Source organism: Botryllus schlosseri, chromosome 1 (genome assembly GCF_051294905.1).
Source record: "Botryllus schlosseri isolate E-star chromosome 1, Bs_hap1, whole genome shotgun sequence".
In the NCBI taxonomy this organism is placed as follows: Eukaryota; Metazoa; Chordata; class Ascidiacea; order Stolidobranchia; family Styelidae; genus Botryllus; species Botryllus schlosseri.
Genome location: NC_137236.1, coordinates 28,696,258 through 28,712,491, shown reverse-complemented (window position 1 = coordinate 28,712,491; position 16,234 = coordinate 28,696,258). Strand labels below are relative to the sequence as shown.

The 16,234-nt window shown below is 39.3% G+C and overlaps 2 protein-coding genes and 1 long non-coding RNA gene across 4 annotated transcripts in view; 2 read left to right on the top strand and 1 right to left on the bottom strand.

The window, feature by feature from the left end:
* LOC145434861 (uncharacterized) overlaps positions 1-682 on the top strand; it is a 36,062-nt gene extending 35,380 nt beyond the window's left edge. For both annotated transcript variants that reach the window (XM_080312109.1, XM_080312116.1), the window contains one exon: positions 233-682. In XM_080312109.1, the coding sequence (XP_080168235.1) occupies positions 233-344 (112 nt within the window). In that variant the 3' untranslated portion in view covers positions 345-682. The remainder of the gene's footprint in view (positions 1-232) is intronic.
* The window catches only part of LOC145435335 (uncharacterized), a 200,220-nt gene that overhangs the window by 146,959 nt on the left and 37,027 nt on the right, over positions 1-16,234 (top strand). The gene's annotated exons all lie outside the window — the stretch shown is intronic.
* Positions 10,308-13,561, bottom strand: LOC145434918 (uncharacterized). Its single transcript, XM_080312154.1, has one exon. It carries the CDS (start codon positions 13,168-13,170, stop codon positions 10,954-10,956), a length of 2,217 nt encoding a protein of 738 aa, XP_080168280.1. The 5' UTR covers positions 13,171-13,561; the 3' UTR covers positions 10,308-10,953.

Sequence of the window (16,234 nt, the reverse complement as noted above, 5' to 3'; positions counted from 1 at the left end):
GAGTCAAGACACAGATTTGGAAATTGTGACTGGAATCATTAGAACCTTTGAGAATTGTCTCAATTAAATGTAGTTCAATATGTGCTAGTTTTACTTTTGTTCTGTTCCTGAGCATTCAGGCCAAATAAAGCGATTGTCCGGTGTCCAAATTACGTGGAGTCATGCTGCGTATAAATTTATATTATTATAGTAATAATAAATCAATGGGCTTATCGAGAATCTTCTCTTCCAGGTGCCTGGGGTTGCTATCGCCGTCGAAATTCCGTCTCATGATTGTCGCGTTCGTCGTCTGTATGATGCTGAGTATCAGATTACCCGATTACGCTGTCCCGAGCGTGGTCTGAAATTGAGGTGTCGTGCCAAATGAAATGTAGGCCAATTGGTACGGTGTGCTGAATTCTTCGTCACGTATTTGTAGAGACAAAACTTCAATATGAGATTGAGATGTGCATTCACATTGAGATAAACCCGAATATTTTCAGCTGACACTGGTCAGGGGTAATCGTCAGCACCTAGTAGAGAATAGGAAAGAACATGGTATATCGACAATCGTGTCAGAACATGATATTTGTTGTTGACAATGTTCTTTCCCTTTCTCTACTAGTTGCTGACTATTACCCTTGACGGAAATATTTGGGTTTGTTTCTATACGAATATACCATTCTGTCTGTTTGGTGGATAATGTATAGCCTATATATTGCACTGTGTCTGAGTTCATATTATCCTGTCGATATGTTGTGCATGCCAAGTGTAACAGGGACATAAGCTAATTTGATTCCACAGTGACGATATAGTGTCGAAAATAGTCTGTTTGGAGGATAATGTATGTACAATGTACATATATGAATAATTGTATATATTGTATATTATCTGGAGTTTCTGGGATTTTCATGAGTCCAGATATTTCTTGTGATGCTTTTGTCAAGTGTTCTAATGTTGTACTATGCTGTGTAATGAATTCTAGTATTGTCTGTCTTCCGTTCTTCTTTGTGCAATTTTTTCCTGTTAGTATTTCTTATACGGTCGTCGGTTGGTTTATCACAATATAATCTTCTGCACACTTGATTTCTGCCACTGTAGTTTGCCACTGTTACTTTTTTCTATTTCATCGCCCTGACTGAGTTGCATTTTCGTTCGAGCACTGTGTTTCTTGCTGCGTCTTGCCTTATTTGCGAATTGTATATGGTTATTTATTGATTTTGATCTGTTAAAATTTGATTGTTTGCACCGCGTTGTTGGTTATTTATACGTGGGGTTGGAAGTATGGTATTACGCCAGTGCAAGTATCCTCTAGTTCTGTAGACTGAGTTAATCTGAGATTTTGAGCTTTGCGTGTGGGCAGATGTGATCAGTTACGAAGTACTTACACCTTTTGGGAGTATTCGAATAGGTTCCGCCTTCTTAAGTTGTGTGGATAGACTTTTAAACTGGCTGTTGGATAATTCTGTCTGTGTAAGACTATCCAGACGACAGATTTCGCGTCGGGAGAGGACTTCACTCTTTCATTTGTCTTCATTGAAGTCGACTTTTATCAAAATACGTCAACCAAAAGAGTTCGTGTACCATCTAAAAATAAAACAGTGAGCTCAAAACTTTACAGGTTTGTATTGACTCTCGAGTCGTTTTCTCAAAATGGCGAATTGACTCAACTTGGACTCGAGTCATTGCGCATAACTCGAAGCAAGTCATACGACTCAGACCAGGGCCGGCCAACCCGTGGCCCGCGAGAAGGTTTTGAGTGGCCCGCGAGGTCATTTCCGAAATTTCTAATATCATCAAAAATGGATTGCACAGGTTGTGAACTTGCAAGGCCAACCAAAAATTTGTTTAGTCTGGCCGCAACACTTGAGATGTGATGACTAAAATATCAGTTCCGACGCATTGACAGATCCATCAGCCATTCACATATTGTTATATCTTCGTACACTACAATAAAGCAGAATAATTTGCGGGTATATTTATCAAAGGTAAAAATTTTCTACAAGATTGGCGTAACATGTTGTCACTCGATTTCTTGTTTTCATTATTGTTGCCCTTTTGTGAAAATGGAAGAACACCTAATGTATCAGATTGAATCTAACTATATTCGCGATTACGAGACAAAGTGTCGTTCAACATATGCGACATTCCGTTTGCGCTCGCAGTAAGACCATCGACTATGAAACCTAGGCACGAAATGATTGACGCATGTTGGTCGCATCTTTCGATATCGATATGTCCAGGCGCCAAATAGCCCAGTCCTCGAAAAATTAGCCCAGCGATATACAGCAGGCCCACAAAATATTCAAATGACAATATTATTGACCTATGAACTTCAAAAAAATTTCGCGCTTCGCGCGGCTAGTGGCCCGCGCAATAATTCGTCAATCGAATGTGGCCCGTTGGCTGAAAAGGTTGGCCAGCCCTGACTCAGACGGACAAGACCGATATTTCATTGTAATTTCGATGAAGTAACCACACTATTGGGATTTCGTGTCTTAGTACCGCGGTGCTGGGAAATGAGACCAGGAGCTGCTAAAAGTGAGGAATATAAGTATGATATATATCAGGCTTACCATATTTTGGAAATCTAAAAAGAGGACACTTTTTCAGAAATTCCGCTCAGAGCTCAAAATACCGTTTTTCTCTCCGTATTGCTAGGTGGATGACTAAAAAAAGGTCAACTTTTCGCTCATAGCTCAAAATACCGTTTTTCTCTCCGTATTGCTAGATGGATGACTAAAAAAAAAGGTCAACTTTTCGCTCAGAGCTCAAAATACCGTTTTTCTCTCCGTATTGCTAGGTGGATGACTAAAAAAATGAGGTCAACTTTTCGCTCAGAGCTAAAATCACCGTTTTTCACTCCGAAATACCCGCCGGAGCGTCACTTCTTTGCTAATTTACGACATATCACTCGCAATTTGCTCTAAATCTGACCTAAATTTTCAAAAAAGAGGACAAAAGGGCGTCCTTCGAGGACACTTTCAAAAAAGAGGACAAATCCTCTTAAAAGACGTATGGTAACCCTAATATACATGTGAACCAGAGTTGGATCATTTGTAATTGAGCTGAATGTAATAAATCGCATTTTTCATGTAATTGTAATTGAAGCATTTCTATTTTGTGTAATTGTAATTTGATGAAAATTTGAAATATTTCACTGTCATAAAGGGGTGCGTGTCTAAAAAAGTTAGAGAACTAGTGGGCTAAACTAAATCCTAATATTTCAAAAATGGATAAACAGCCAAACTCTTCTAAATCCTGTGCTGAACCATTTCCTACACCACGGTCAGAGTTTTATTTTTAAATCTTTGACCAGTACCGAGGCTTGCTGCAACAATTGCAAAAAGAAATTCAAGTTTCCAACCAAGGCTTCATCAAACTTGATCACGCATTTGTCGAGATGTTATCCCAATCTTACCTCCAATCTTGATCAAATTTACTTGGGCCAGAAATTTTCGCACCCTAATGTTCATCCAAGCAAGTGAAAATGTAAATGCGAACCAAAATGTTGTAGCCTAATTCGTAGTTAAGAGGAGGTTCTTTCTTTTTGCATTTATTTTAATTTTACACATCTTATCGGTATCATCCTTATCGCTGACGTCTTACCAATTACATTTCATTATCCTCACTCAGCTCTGAGTAGCCTATAATCGTTTGATTACATTTCATTGACTGTCATGTAGCCTATACGCTGTTAGTCGCTCAAACTTTTGGTTGTTAGTAGCTTGAAACATTTTTCTGTGTTTGTATGAAACATGAATAGCTTGAGATTGTTGCTAATTACGTCGTTACGGTTGTCTAAGAACACCTCTCTGCCGAATCAATTACATGTTTAACAGTAATTATAATTGGTATTGTAATTGTAATTAAATACATGTTTAATTGTAATTGTAATTTGATATTTTTAGCATTGAGTAATTGTAATGTAATTGAAACAAACATGCAAGTGAGTAATTGTAATTCAACTGAATTATTGTAATTGATCCAACTCATCTGATGTGAACCATTCGATATCACCTAGTGTTACCATATACGTCCTCTTTTAGGAGGATTTGTCATCTTTTCTGAAAGTGTCCTCGGAGGACACCCCTTTGTCCTCTTTTTAGGTAATTTTGGTCATATTCATAGCAAAGTTCGACTGAGGTGCCGTAAATCAGCACCCAGGTGACGCTCCGATGGGTATGTCGGGAACTTAGTGGAAGGTTGACGATTTTTCTTAGTCAACCACCTGACAATGTGAAGTAAAAAACTGTATTTCGGGCGCTGGGCGAGAAAGTTGACCTTTCAGTCAACCGACTACATAAGAGGGAAAATTTACCAATTTTTGGGAATTCTCCTCGGGTTTTGCAAGTCTGAAAATTTCGTAAAAGTGTCCTGTTTTCAGATTTCCAAAATATGGTAACCCTAGTATCACCAAACAAAATTATAAAAAGTGAGTTGAACAAGACTTTAACTGGAACCTGAGCAGTCAACACAATGACTCGGACTAGAGTCACAATACTATGACTCGGTCTCGACTCTCTGCTCGCTGACTTGACTCGGTGGTGAATTGAAAATGACTCGAGTCAAAACTATAAAAGTGAGTGATATGTATATAATGTTCTTTCCCATTCTCTTCTATTTACTGACGATTTCTGTGACTACTGTCAGCCGAAAATATTCAGGTTCATTTCAATATTAATTTTGAATATACTAATCGATAGTTCTGTACCTCCAGGAAGCTCTTCAAACTTCTTCTGCTTAACAGTGTTAGGGAATACTTTTTATAACTTTGCATCACTTTTGCAAGTTAATTTGTCATTACAAACTCCAGGGTTGTAACCAAGTCACAAGGCTCCGAGTCACAAGTCAATCTCACTTTTATAGTTTTGACTCGAGTCAAGTCGAGTCATTTTCAATTCACCACGAGTCCAAGTCATCGAGAAGAGGGTCGAGTCCGAGTCATGGTATTATGACTCGAGTCCAAGTCAATGTGTTGACTGCTCATTGCTCAATTTGCAGTTAAAGTCTTGTTAAACCCACTCTGATTGGTGATATCGAATGGTTAGCATTTATGATATAGTAATTTTCTCACTTTTAGCAGTTTCTGGTCACATTTTCAAGTACCGGTGCCAATCAACGTAATCCCAATAAGGTGGTTACTTTACTATTCTTCGAAATTACAATGCAATGTCGGTCTTGGCCGTCTGAGTCTCGAGTCATATGACTTGGTTCGAGTCATGCGCAATGACTCGAGTCCAAGTCGAGTCAATACACAGATTGACTCGAGTCGAGTCGAGTCATTTCCGTATTTTGAGAAAATGACTCGAGTCAAGTCGAGTCATCAGAAAATCGTGACTCGAGTTATTACAACCCTGACAAACTCAGTTGGGAACTCATTATTTTTTCGAAGCGTGCACCTATTTGCGTTGTCATTGCTCATTTTATGTTAGCCACGATGCTGCATCGACCAATTTCAACTAGCCGCCTCTGATTTATTCCAAAAGCATGCTGCGCTTCGACCTAATCTTGATTACTTCAGCATTTTCGAGACACCTCGCTTAGTTTTGGCATATGGTGGAAGCCGTTCAGACGAGGCTTCAGCTCAGAAAAAGTGTCATCATATTGTTCAGTCGAAACGCAACAGCATGACAACAATTGCTTGCTTAATTCCCAATGAACTCACGTGGATATTGGAGATAGAATTACCATGTCAATAAATTTCTACGCAGTTAGAAATAGAAGTATTGACTTCAAAAACATGTAAAAGCTATTTTAAATGGAAGGAGAACGCGAAGTCCGGAGAAGTAGGCGACTCGAGTATGCAGTTTGAAATGGTAGATCTGATCGAGAGTTCGCATAATTTTAGCAGATAATCGAAGGTGGCTTCTTTCGAACTCACATAATGCACTTGGCGACTATAATAGGGTTACCATATTTCAGCAACCCGAATTCCGGACACTCTTTAGCGCCCACTAGTGGATTTCAAAATGAGTCATGACGTCAGAGTAGCAAATCTTTGGTCATAGTCCAGAGGTGGTCACGATGTGACTGTGCATTGTGTAACCGGGACCAAACGCACATATGTTCAGCCCCCTCCCGCCCAAATAAACAATGATTTTGAGCTCACACTATAGGATAATCGATGCAACTTCTGGGGGGGGGGTGCTTGCTATATGAATCCGGTTTCTATATGCATCTGGTCGTTAAATTGTTTGAATGAATTCTGTCAATAATACTGGTCGTTTCATATATTACTATATAGATACTACTCTCCGCCCACATGATCAGAGTTAGCGGTAGAGCTGGTGGAGGATGATGAGTTCGAAAATACAGGGAGCGTAATTGCACATCGTTTAGTCATGTTCATGTCCTACCGATTAGATTTTTTATCAGCCGTATGCCGGTGCGCACCACGGAGCTTTATAAACACCCCACATCCAGTGGTTTCCAACCATTTATGGTCGCGACTCCATCTCCAATTTGACAATATTCCGTGGCCCAGATCAAAGTTTGACAAGCTGATTACTAAAAGAAGTCAGCACCTTTGCCCAGACTTACTCACGGGCTAGGCCTATTTTGAAAGCTGATTGCGTTCAACATATTCGCAAACCCCAGAATATAGGCAAACGACCCCCCGTTTGGAACCATTATCTTTGAATAAAGCATTTAAACAACCTTAACGATCTCTAGGAATTTACCGTTATCCTATAATTGCGATCACAATTAGGCTTATTCCAGTAAATGAAGGTTGTTTTAATTTATATTTTATTGCAGTTTTTGCGATGGTGGTAGTCTGCATATTAAAGTCAATAAATGTGATAGTAAATCGCCCTCAGCGCGAAGAAAAATATTATGCATCAGCATAAATATTCCCAAAAAATATTGTTTTTATGTTGATTTACGAAAGAATTATGAGCCCACGTCAAGTCTTCAAAATTCCGGACATTTGGCATATTTTAGAAATTCCTCCCGGACGCTAGTTTGAACAGTGAAATTCCGGACATATCCGGGAAATTCCGGACGTATGGCAACCCTAGACTATAACGACACTACGAACATAGGTGCTATTTTCAAAAATACATTCAGGTATCGAGATACAAGGGTTATTTGCAGGGTTGCCATACCGTCCTCATTTCTAAGATTTGTCCTTATTTTGAAGGGCCACGTCTTAGAAACCTCAACCGTCGTTATTTCTAAGAAATGTCCTTATTTTCGACTTGCGTCCTTATTTTGTCTTATTTTCAGCCACTACAAAACTTCGATCGTTTTCCTCTGGTATCTGTGGTGCATAATATTCTAAAACTATGCTTTTTTGTCGAGATTTTATGACATCATAAATAAAAGGAACTCTCATGACGTACACACACACACCAAGATTTGACTTCTAAGTGGTGAGATAGCTAGGGCATGTGAGTGGTGGTATAGCAGTTTCGTCTGTACCAAGCTACCCCAGCGGATGTCATTTTAGCAAAAACAGTAGTACCAGGTTCCTGGTGTTTAGTCTACAGAAGAATAAGCTCAAGCTGTGGAGAAGGCAGCATTTATTGCATAGTGAAAAAAGGCGCAGTGCAGTCGACACATTGGTTAAAAGTAGTAAAGCTATAAATAATTGATAAATTGTTCTAAATTTATATTGCACTAGCGCATCTAGTTTTAGCTACTAATAAGGCTAAATCTGATTAGTTTAAATCAGGGGTGGGCAAACTATGGCCCGCGGGCCGCATGCGGCCCGCTAAGGCATCGAGAAATGTGATACAAATATTGATAAAACTTTGCAGTAAAGAATCAAATTACTAGAGAGAATTGATTAATCTTTTTCTTAAAATATTTTGAAACGATGAAAATATTAATAAACCAGCTGAGTGATTAGTGGCGATAAAACCCTGGCTAAAATGACCGTTTCTGGCTGGCTGATACCATCGATATTGATATGTCCGGTCGTCGAAATAGTCGGTAGTGAATAGTCTGAGACTGAGTGTAGACAGGAGTAGGACAAATGCGACCCGTATGGTCAAATAATAAACCTTTATTTGAAAGCGTGCCGAGTCAGACATGTTCCATGTAGCAGCATTGCGTACGACTGATGTATGTGTGTTCTCCTTATATTGTATACATGCCGATAAAATGTAGCATAGTTATATTTAAAATCTATAAGATTTGATGTGCTAGGCTTGGATCGCGAGATGCCGATAAATCTCGGATTTGGATAGCAGTCAAAATAGTTTAGGAACCATTGCTTTATATAATCGAGTAAAAGTTTGCGTTTTGGTTTAAAAATACGATTTTACCATTGTGCGGCCCGCGACTGTAATCAGTTGTTGAATACGGCCCGCGACCTGAAAAGTTTGCCCAACCCTGGTTAAAATGAATAGGCGTAAAAACGTTTTTCGTGACGATTTTGAGAGAGAATTCAAAGGTACCTAACGAAGCTTGAAGGGCGAGTGTTTCGCACATTACAATATCTGCAATTGTGACATTAACCCGGAGGCCTTAGGAAAACCCGCTATTTCAACTCACATTGATACCCCAAAACACAAGAAGTGTGTGATGATGATTAATTTGAGTCAGTCGATGAATAATTTTTCCACAAGTCGGTCAGCACCAACGACGTCCACAGACTGCAAGGCAGCTGCTGCGGAGGGTACCTGGGTATACCATACTGTCAAACACAGCAATCATTCCTCACCAACGATTGCACATTGTCGCAATTGTTCAAAGCAATATCCCCGATTCCAACATCGCAAATAAGTTTTCTTAGGCCAGGATCAAGACTACAAGCATTGTTACTGGAGTTTTTGCACCATACACTCAAAAATGATTTCGTCTAAACTTGGTGTACGGCCTTTATCTCCCTGTGGGGGGTGGTCAAGACTAACGGTTTTTTGGAGGGACTGACGAAGTGCTGCTTCGGCCCTGAGTAAAGGCAAACCTAGACATGAGCACTCGTGAGATCCACTCGTGAGACGCACATTCTAATAGCAAGGAGTTGCTGGAGCAGATTGTTTCTGACGAAAAGTATGCCACGGCTCGTATAAATACAAAGTATGTACAAAAACGCTTTTCATGCTAATCTAATTTTTCGACTGTCCTTATTTTTAGGTCCATGTAGATGGCAACCCTGGTTATTTGGCTGGCTTAGAGCTGTTACGATCACGATCATACACCCATGAAAGTGCCGTTAACTGGCCTACCCAGCAAACTATAGGCCGACTTTCTGCTTTACAACATTGCCGATCAAGGTAACTAAGCAATCTTTGCAAAATAGCGTTACGCGCTATTATTCCGTCCCCTCCCCAAACTATCTTTTTTAAATTTCGGGCTCCCGTTCATAGGAAATCAAAGTATCAGATTTGAAGAGCACGATCACGTATTTTAAATTTATACAATCTGACACAAGCAACTTCGCTGCCAGACCACGGGAACCTAGAGAGACTCAAGTTATTTGTGTGTACCAAAAAATCACCAATTTGGCCAATATCTCATAATGGGCTGTAGTCATAAATAAGCTTATGCGTGTATTCGATGTAACTCTCAAGGTTATACAATCTGATACAAGAAAGTTCGCTGTCAGTCCATGGGAACCGAGAGAAAACTGTTATTTTGGTATACCAAGAAAATGACCAATTTGGCCAATATCTCCTAAAGGGCTGTAGTCAAGAATAAGCTTATGCGTGCAACCGATGTACCTCTTGAAGTTATACAATCTAACACTAGAAACTTAGCTGTCCGAACGGGAACCTAGAGAAGACTCTGTTATTTTTGTGTTCCAAAAAAATGTCCAATTTGGCCGATATGTCCTATGGGCTGTAGTCAGGAATAAGCTTCTGCGTGCCTTCGATGCAACTCTTGAAGTTATACAATCAGACACAAGAACCTTCGCTGTCACACCACGGGAACCCAGAGAAAACTGTTATTTTTGGAATTTTCGAATACCAAAAGATCACCATTTGGCTAAAATCTCCTAAAGGACTGTAGTCAGGAATAAGCTTATGCGTGCATTCGCTGTAACTGTTTCTGACATGCAGATGCATAATTCCAATCACGTTTGTTTTGAAATGAAACACGTCACACATTTAAAATATTAACACAGTAGTTGAAATGGAGTATCCACTATTGTCGAAATTTGATGGAAAACAGGATACATGCCTGGTGTAATTGTGAAGGACTTGGCGCATGTCTGGTGCAAGTTCAACTGTAGACAAAAACATCACTGGGAAATTGATCATAACCATAAAAAGGTCTATCTTAACCGCATACAAAAAACAGACCTCTCCACGCACACTGACCTTCAAAAATTCTGGGGAGAGCTTTCCATAACGATGCAAGAAAATGATTTCATCAAGAAATGTTCCGCGAACCAAATTTATTCAACGAAAAGGAATGAAAATTGAGATCATACTGAGATACTTTAAATTAACGGATAGTCCATGAAATAACAGCAACGAAACGAAATTTTCACTTCAAATTTATTTTCGTCACAAAGCTTACATTCATGGTCATTGACACTAGAATCATGACCCATACAAAAATCCTTTCCCCCTTACACAGCATTTATAATTATGCATGTACATCAACATGTCGCGCAATACTGAGAAAATACAACGCACAATAATGATATTGATGCCAACATGCATATTCATGTGAAGCTTGAAGGCACACGTACAATAAAATCGAGGCACACGGATTGTTTGAGTACAATGTAATATCTTTAAATGATACACGAACTCCCGTTGTTTGCACAAATTTGGTTGGTGAATAGAAGAAATGATCATGTCGGTGACGTCATATTTGGTAATACATTTGTTGATATAAAATGTTCTTCTAAATTCTCTACTAGTTGCTGACGATCAAGCCATGACGGGTGTCAGCCGATAATTTTCCGATTGATTCTAATGCAAGTATTCTGTTCAATTTTCCGAGTAAATGCATTTGGGCTAACAGGATACATGTCGAGCGCAATTGTACAATAATACAAACATACATTTTAAATCATTCTCCCCCTATTTCACTCTTATGTTTGTCCATATGGCATTTGAGGTTACCCTTGCGATTAAATGCTTTCCCACATATATCACACCTGTGAGTTTTAACGCCAATGTGCATATCCAGATGATATTTGAGGTGACCCGGTCTAGTAAATGCTATCCCACATATTTCACATTCATGCTTTTTTACACCAGAATGTATAATTTTGTGTTGGTTGAAGTTACTCTTCCAGGTAAATACTTTCCCACATACATCGCACTTATAACTCTTGACACCAACGTGCATATTCTCATGATGATCGAGGTTTTTCTTTGTAGCAAATACTTTCCCGCATACATCGCATGTATGGCTTTTGCTGCCAGTATGCATGTTCATATGAGCTTTGAGGTAATTCTTCTGAGTAAATACTTTCCCACATATCTCACATTCATGATTTCTGATGCGAGCATGTACGTCCAAATGAGCCTTGAGGTTAATTTTCCGCGTGAATAATTTCCCACATATATCACATTTGTTATTTTTGATGCCAACGTGTACGTTCATATGACTCTTTAGGTAACTGTTCAAAGTAAACAACTTTCCACATATTTCACATCTGTGAACTTTGATGTCAGCATGCATCGTCATATGAGCCTTGAGGTAACTTTCCTGAGTGAATACTTTCCCACAAATATCACATTTTTGTTGTTTGATGTCAACATGCATAATCATATGACGATCGAGGTGACCCTTTCGACTCAGTGTTTTACCACATATATCACACCTATAAGTTCTGATGCCAGTATGTAAACTCATATGGCGATCGAAGTTCTTTTTCTGGCAGAATTCCTTCCCACAAATATCACATTTATGATTTTTGCAGTTAAAATGTATATCCATGTGAACCTTGAGTAGGTTCTTCTTACTAAATGCTTTATCACATATATCACACTTGTGATTTTTGATGCCAGCATGTGCATTTACATGACATTCAAAAACACGTTTCCCATAAAATTCTTTCCCGCATATATCACACTTATGATTTTTGATGCCAGCATGTGCATCAATATGACACTTGAGTTCACTTTTCTTACAGAAGTATTTCCCGCATATATCACACTTATGATTTCTGATGCCAGCATGTATATCCATATGATGCTTGAGAATACTTATCGTATAGAATTCTTTCCCGCAAATATCACACTTGTGATTTTTGATGCCAGCATGTACATTTACATGACATTCAAAAACACGTTTCCAATAAAATTCTTTCCCGCATATATCACACTTATGATTTCTGATGCCAGCATGTATATCCATATGATGCTTGAGATTACTTATCGTATAGAATTCTTTCCCGCAAATATCACATTTATGATTCCTGATGCCAGCATGTACATCGATGTGATGCTTGAGAATACTTTTTGTATAGAATTCTTTTCCACAAATATCACACTTATGATTTCTGATGCCGGCATGTATATCTATGTGATGCTTGAGAATACTTTTCGTATAGAATTCTTTCCCGCAAATATCACACTTATGATTTCTGATGCCGGCATGTATATCCATGTGACCCTTGAGGTGACGCTTCTGACTGAATGCTTCATCACATATATCACACTTATGATTTCTGATGCCAGCATGTACATCCATATGATGCTTAAGATTATTTTTCTCATAGAATTCTTTCCCGCATATATCACACTTATGATTTCTGATGCCAGCATGTACATCCATATGATGCTTAAGATTATTTTTCTCATAGAATTCTTTCCCGCATATATCACACTTATGATTTCTGATGCCAGCATGTACATCCATATGATGCTTGAAAGAATTTTTGCGATGGAATCCTTTCCCACATATCTCACATTCGAGATCTTTGAAGCCAGTATGTATATCCATGTGACACTTGAGTTGATGCTCCTGAATAAATGCTTTATCACATATATCACACTTATAGTTTTTGAAGCCGGCATGCATATTCATGTGACCCTTGAGGGGGCCTATACGACGGAATTCTGTCCCACATATATCACACTTATGATTTCTGATGTCAGCATGTACATCCACATGACGCTTGAAAGAATCTTTGCGATAGAATTCTTTTCCACATATATCACACTTATGATTTCTGATGTCAGCATGTACCACCATGTGACGCTTGAAATGACTTTTGCCAAGGAATTGTTTCCCGCATATATCACATTCATGATATTTGTTGCCATTCATATCCATGAAGCTTGAGGTTACTGCTCCGAGAAAAAGCTTTGTTAGAAATATTGAATTCACGATATTTCTGGTCGTGGTCAAGAATTGAAATATTCGACTCCAGGTAACTCTTTTCGTGGAGTTTGAAGTCCTTGTAGTTCAAAGTGTTCGGCACAAATTTCACAATTAATTATGTCAACTAAAGTCAGCACTTATATCTTGGCTAAATGATTGTATCACACTACCTTATATGTATGAAAGTGTGGAACTAAATCAAGAAAAAAACATCATTAGATTGCCGTCTGCGCAAATGCTGTACCAGTATGTCATACAGCAAATGTTCTTAACTATTGAGGTAAAACGGAGCACATCAATGGCCACAACACAATCATCCACGAGCACCGTGTTGTCAGCTCCTGTCATAATCAAAATGGCTCCAGAAATAATAGTCCATAGAGACCAGAGGTAGGCAATTATTTTTCCATGCGGGCCAAATGAAAATCAGAAAATACGTTGGTGGGCTGAGTCAACAATTCTAACTATATTAAGCAGGGTAGTGATTGTATTTGTAAATTGAAAGCAGTGAATTACATTGTTAATACATGCTGCTCGGGGTTGAATGAGAAAGTGATAATTTATCAACAATGGATAATATTTTGTCGCAGTCATAATTGAAAACAATGGTAAACAAGATACATTTTAAACTCTTTAACCCACACACAAGTTTTTGTATTAGGACATTAAAATGTAATTAGGATACTACAAGTATTAGCTTGACTTGCTCGCTAGCCTATATCTCCCGAGCAGTGTGCAGCTTGGCGAAATAGCCTTGTGGTTGATGGAATCTAGAAGTGCTTCCGCAATTCGACATCCCTTAGCTGAGTGTCAGTCTTTGTGTTTTTGCCATAATAACGACCGACATTATACTCTGCGGCGACCTGCTCGCCACAAACTAAAATAACGAATTCGCCCCTGAATCCAGTAAACAAAGATTTAGTGCTCCATATCATCTTGGAATTTCGGCCCCGGACCCTCACCTTTTCTTTTTTGACATGCCTGACCGTTACGCGTTCATTATTTACAGCAATCGCGAGCACTGACTGACTCGTTTTACAAATTAGCGATTTGGAAGCGCATCACGTAACACTTTGAAGCACGGAGTGTGTAAACGTGACAGTGGCAACAAAGAAGGTTTGAACGGAGCTAAATGGCAGCAGTCAGGAACCTATGTCTTGTGAGCCATATACGGTTCTTTTGAATATAAGATATGGCTGTTTGACAAGTCTTCAATTTTGTACTCAATTTATCAATATTGCAGGAACTTGTTAGTAAGTTTCATGCCGGCCATAATTATTACTCTCGAGGCAGCATAAACATGTCTTCGAGAGGTCAAGACTGTTCGGTATCCAGGGCTAAGGGCTCGTGTCCCCTCTTTTCAAAATCCTCAAATCTAAGTCGCTGGGGCGCAAGCGACTTAACGCCATTCGCAAATTCGATCTACCCGGCATCGCCTGCTTCGAAATCTAGGACTGCACGATACTTTGGTTGATCAAAGACAATAGCAGACATGGTGACGCTTGTAGGACAGTGCAGTCTTCGAAAACAGGTTGTCTTCCTGAACTACGCCGAGAAAAAAACTGCCTTGGAAGTGACATTCACGATTGCAAATTCAAATTAAAAACAATGTCATAGCTCCCATGTTCTTAATTGATTAGTAGCTTTCTATCAACGTCGTCAAAATGTATATGCGTAGCACAACATTACGCTACGCTTAGCCACGAGTCACACTGCGGTTTTCGGTGAGACGCTTCAGTGTTTTGATAGTAGCGCATAAGTTGAGCAAAAGCGGCACTCATGTCTGGTTCGAAAGATATCATCTCTGTCGCAGTGAACAGCACATACTTATTCACACTAGGTATACGTAGTGGACTCTATAAGGAAGTAACCAACACTTGTCCATTTCTTTAACAAGGTTTTCCTATTTTCTCAATTATATATACACGCGGTGTCTCGCTCTGTGGCGTAGTTGGTTAGGTGTTGACATTCTGCGTCCAACGATATATTACTTGTTGATTTCTAATCCCATTCATGTCTTGTTTTCAAGTTTTGTAAAGTGAAGCAAAATTTTTCGCAGAAACCCGCCGGGCGCCGGTGCCTAATTGGTTGAGGGCTTTAGACTATTAAAATTAGATAACACCATACGACTCAAAACTTACTCGGAAATTGGGAATGTATGGTCATTTAGAATATTTCCTGGCATGATATATAGAGTTCGTGGTATAGGCTACCTTCAACTTATTCCAAGTAAAAATGCAACAAGCAATGTGCCAAGCTGCATAAAAGTAGCTTGCAACTCGTTTTAAGAGGCACTCCGCTCTGGTCTCAAATTGAAGCGTAGACTGAACAAAATTTTTGGCCTTCGCCATTTTCTTGAAAGTCACCGTAATGAAGCTTCAATTTAATGAATTTTGGATAAGGGCCGCTCCACTCCAGCTGCCGCGCGAGCGTTGGATTGTTGTCAGTACGAATTATGTCTTACACACCACGGTGGTTAAGTTACGGTAAGTAGGCAAGTAGGCGTGCGGTAGCGACACTCAACGAAAGATGTTCAGTCAGGAGGATTTGTGTCTAGAGCTTGCTTACAAATCGGACCTAGTGTATTACTCAATTGGACAGAAATAGATCACGTCCTGTTCTTTTATATAAACATGATCATCACCAATTCACCATCAAATAGTTCCTTCATAATATCGGCTGACAAATATCTAAAGTTCATTCTCTGTGTGACTGCCTAATCGCCCGAAATTTTGCAATGGGAAGCCGCGGCAGCCAGAGTGGAACGGCTCTTAACCAACATTCATGCAATTGCAGCTCCATTACATTGGCTTTCTGAAGAAAACAGCTGCGGTCAAAAAATAAATTTTTCAATCCGTGCTTCAATCTGAGACCACATCATTTTTAGAGCACAGTGTCCCTTCAAGACCAATAACATGCAAAACCTGAGAAATCTTTTCAAACAGTATTTGACGAAATCCAACAGTACAAGTTGGCCGACATACCGTATGAGTATGTGACACAATGAAAAAAACCT

What these genes read in the sequence shown, in the direction of transcription:
- LOC145434918 (XM_080312154.1), bottom strand. Translation starts at nt 13,170, where the DNA reads ATGGATATGAATGGCAACAAATATCATGAATGTGATATATGCGGGAAA.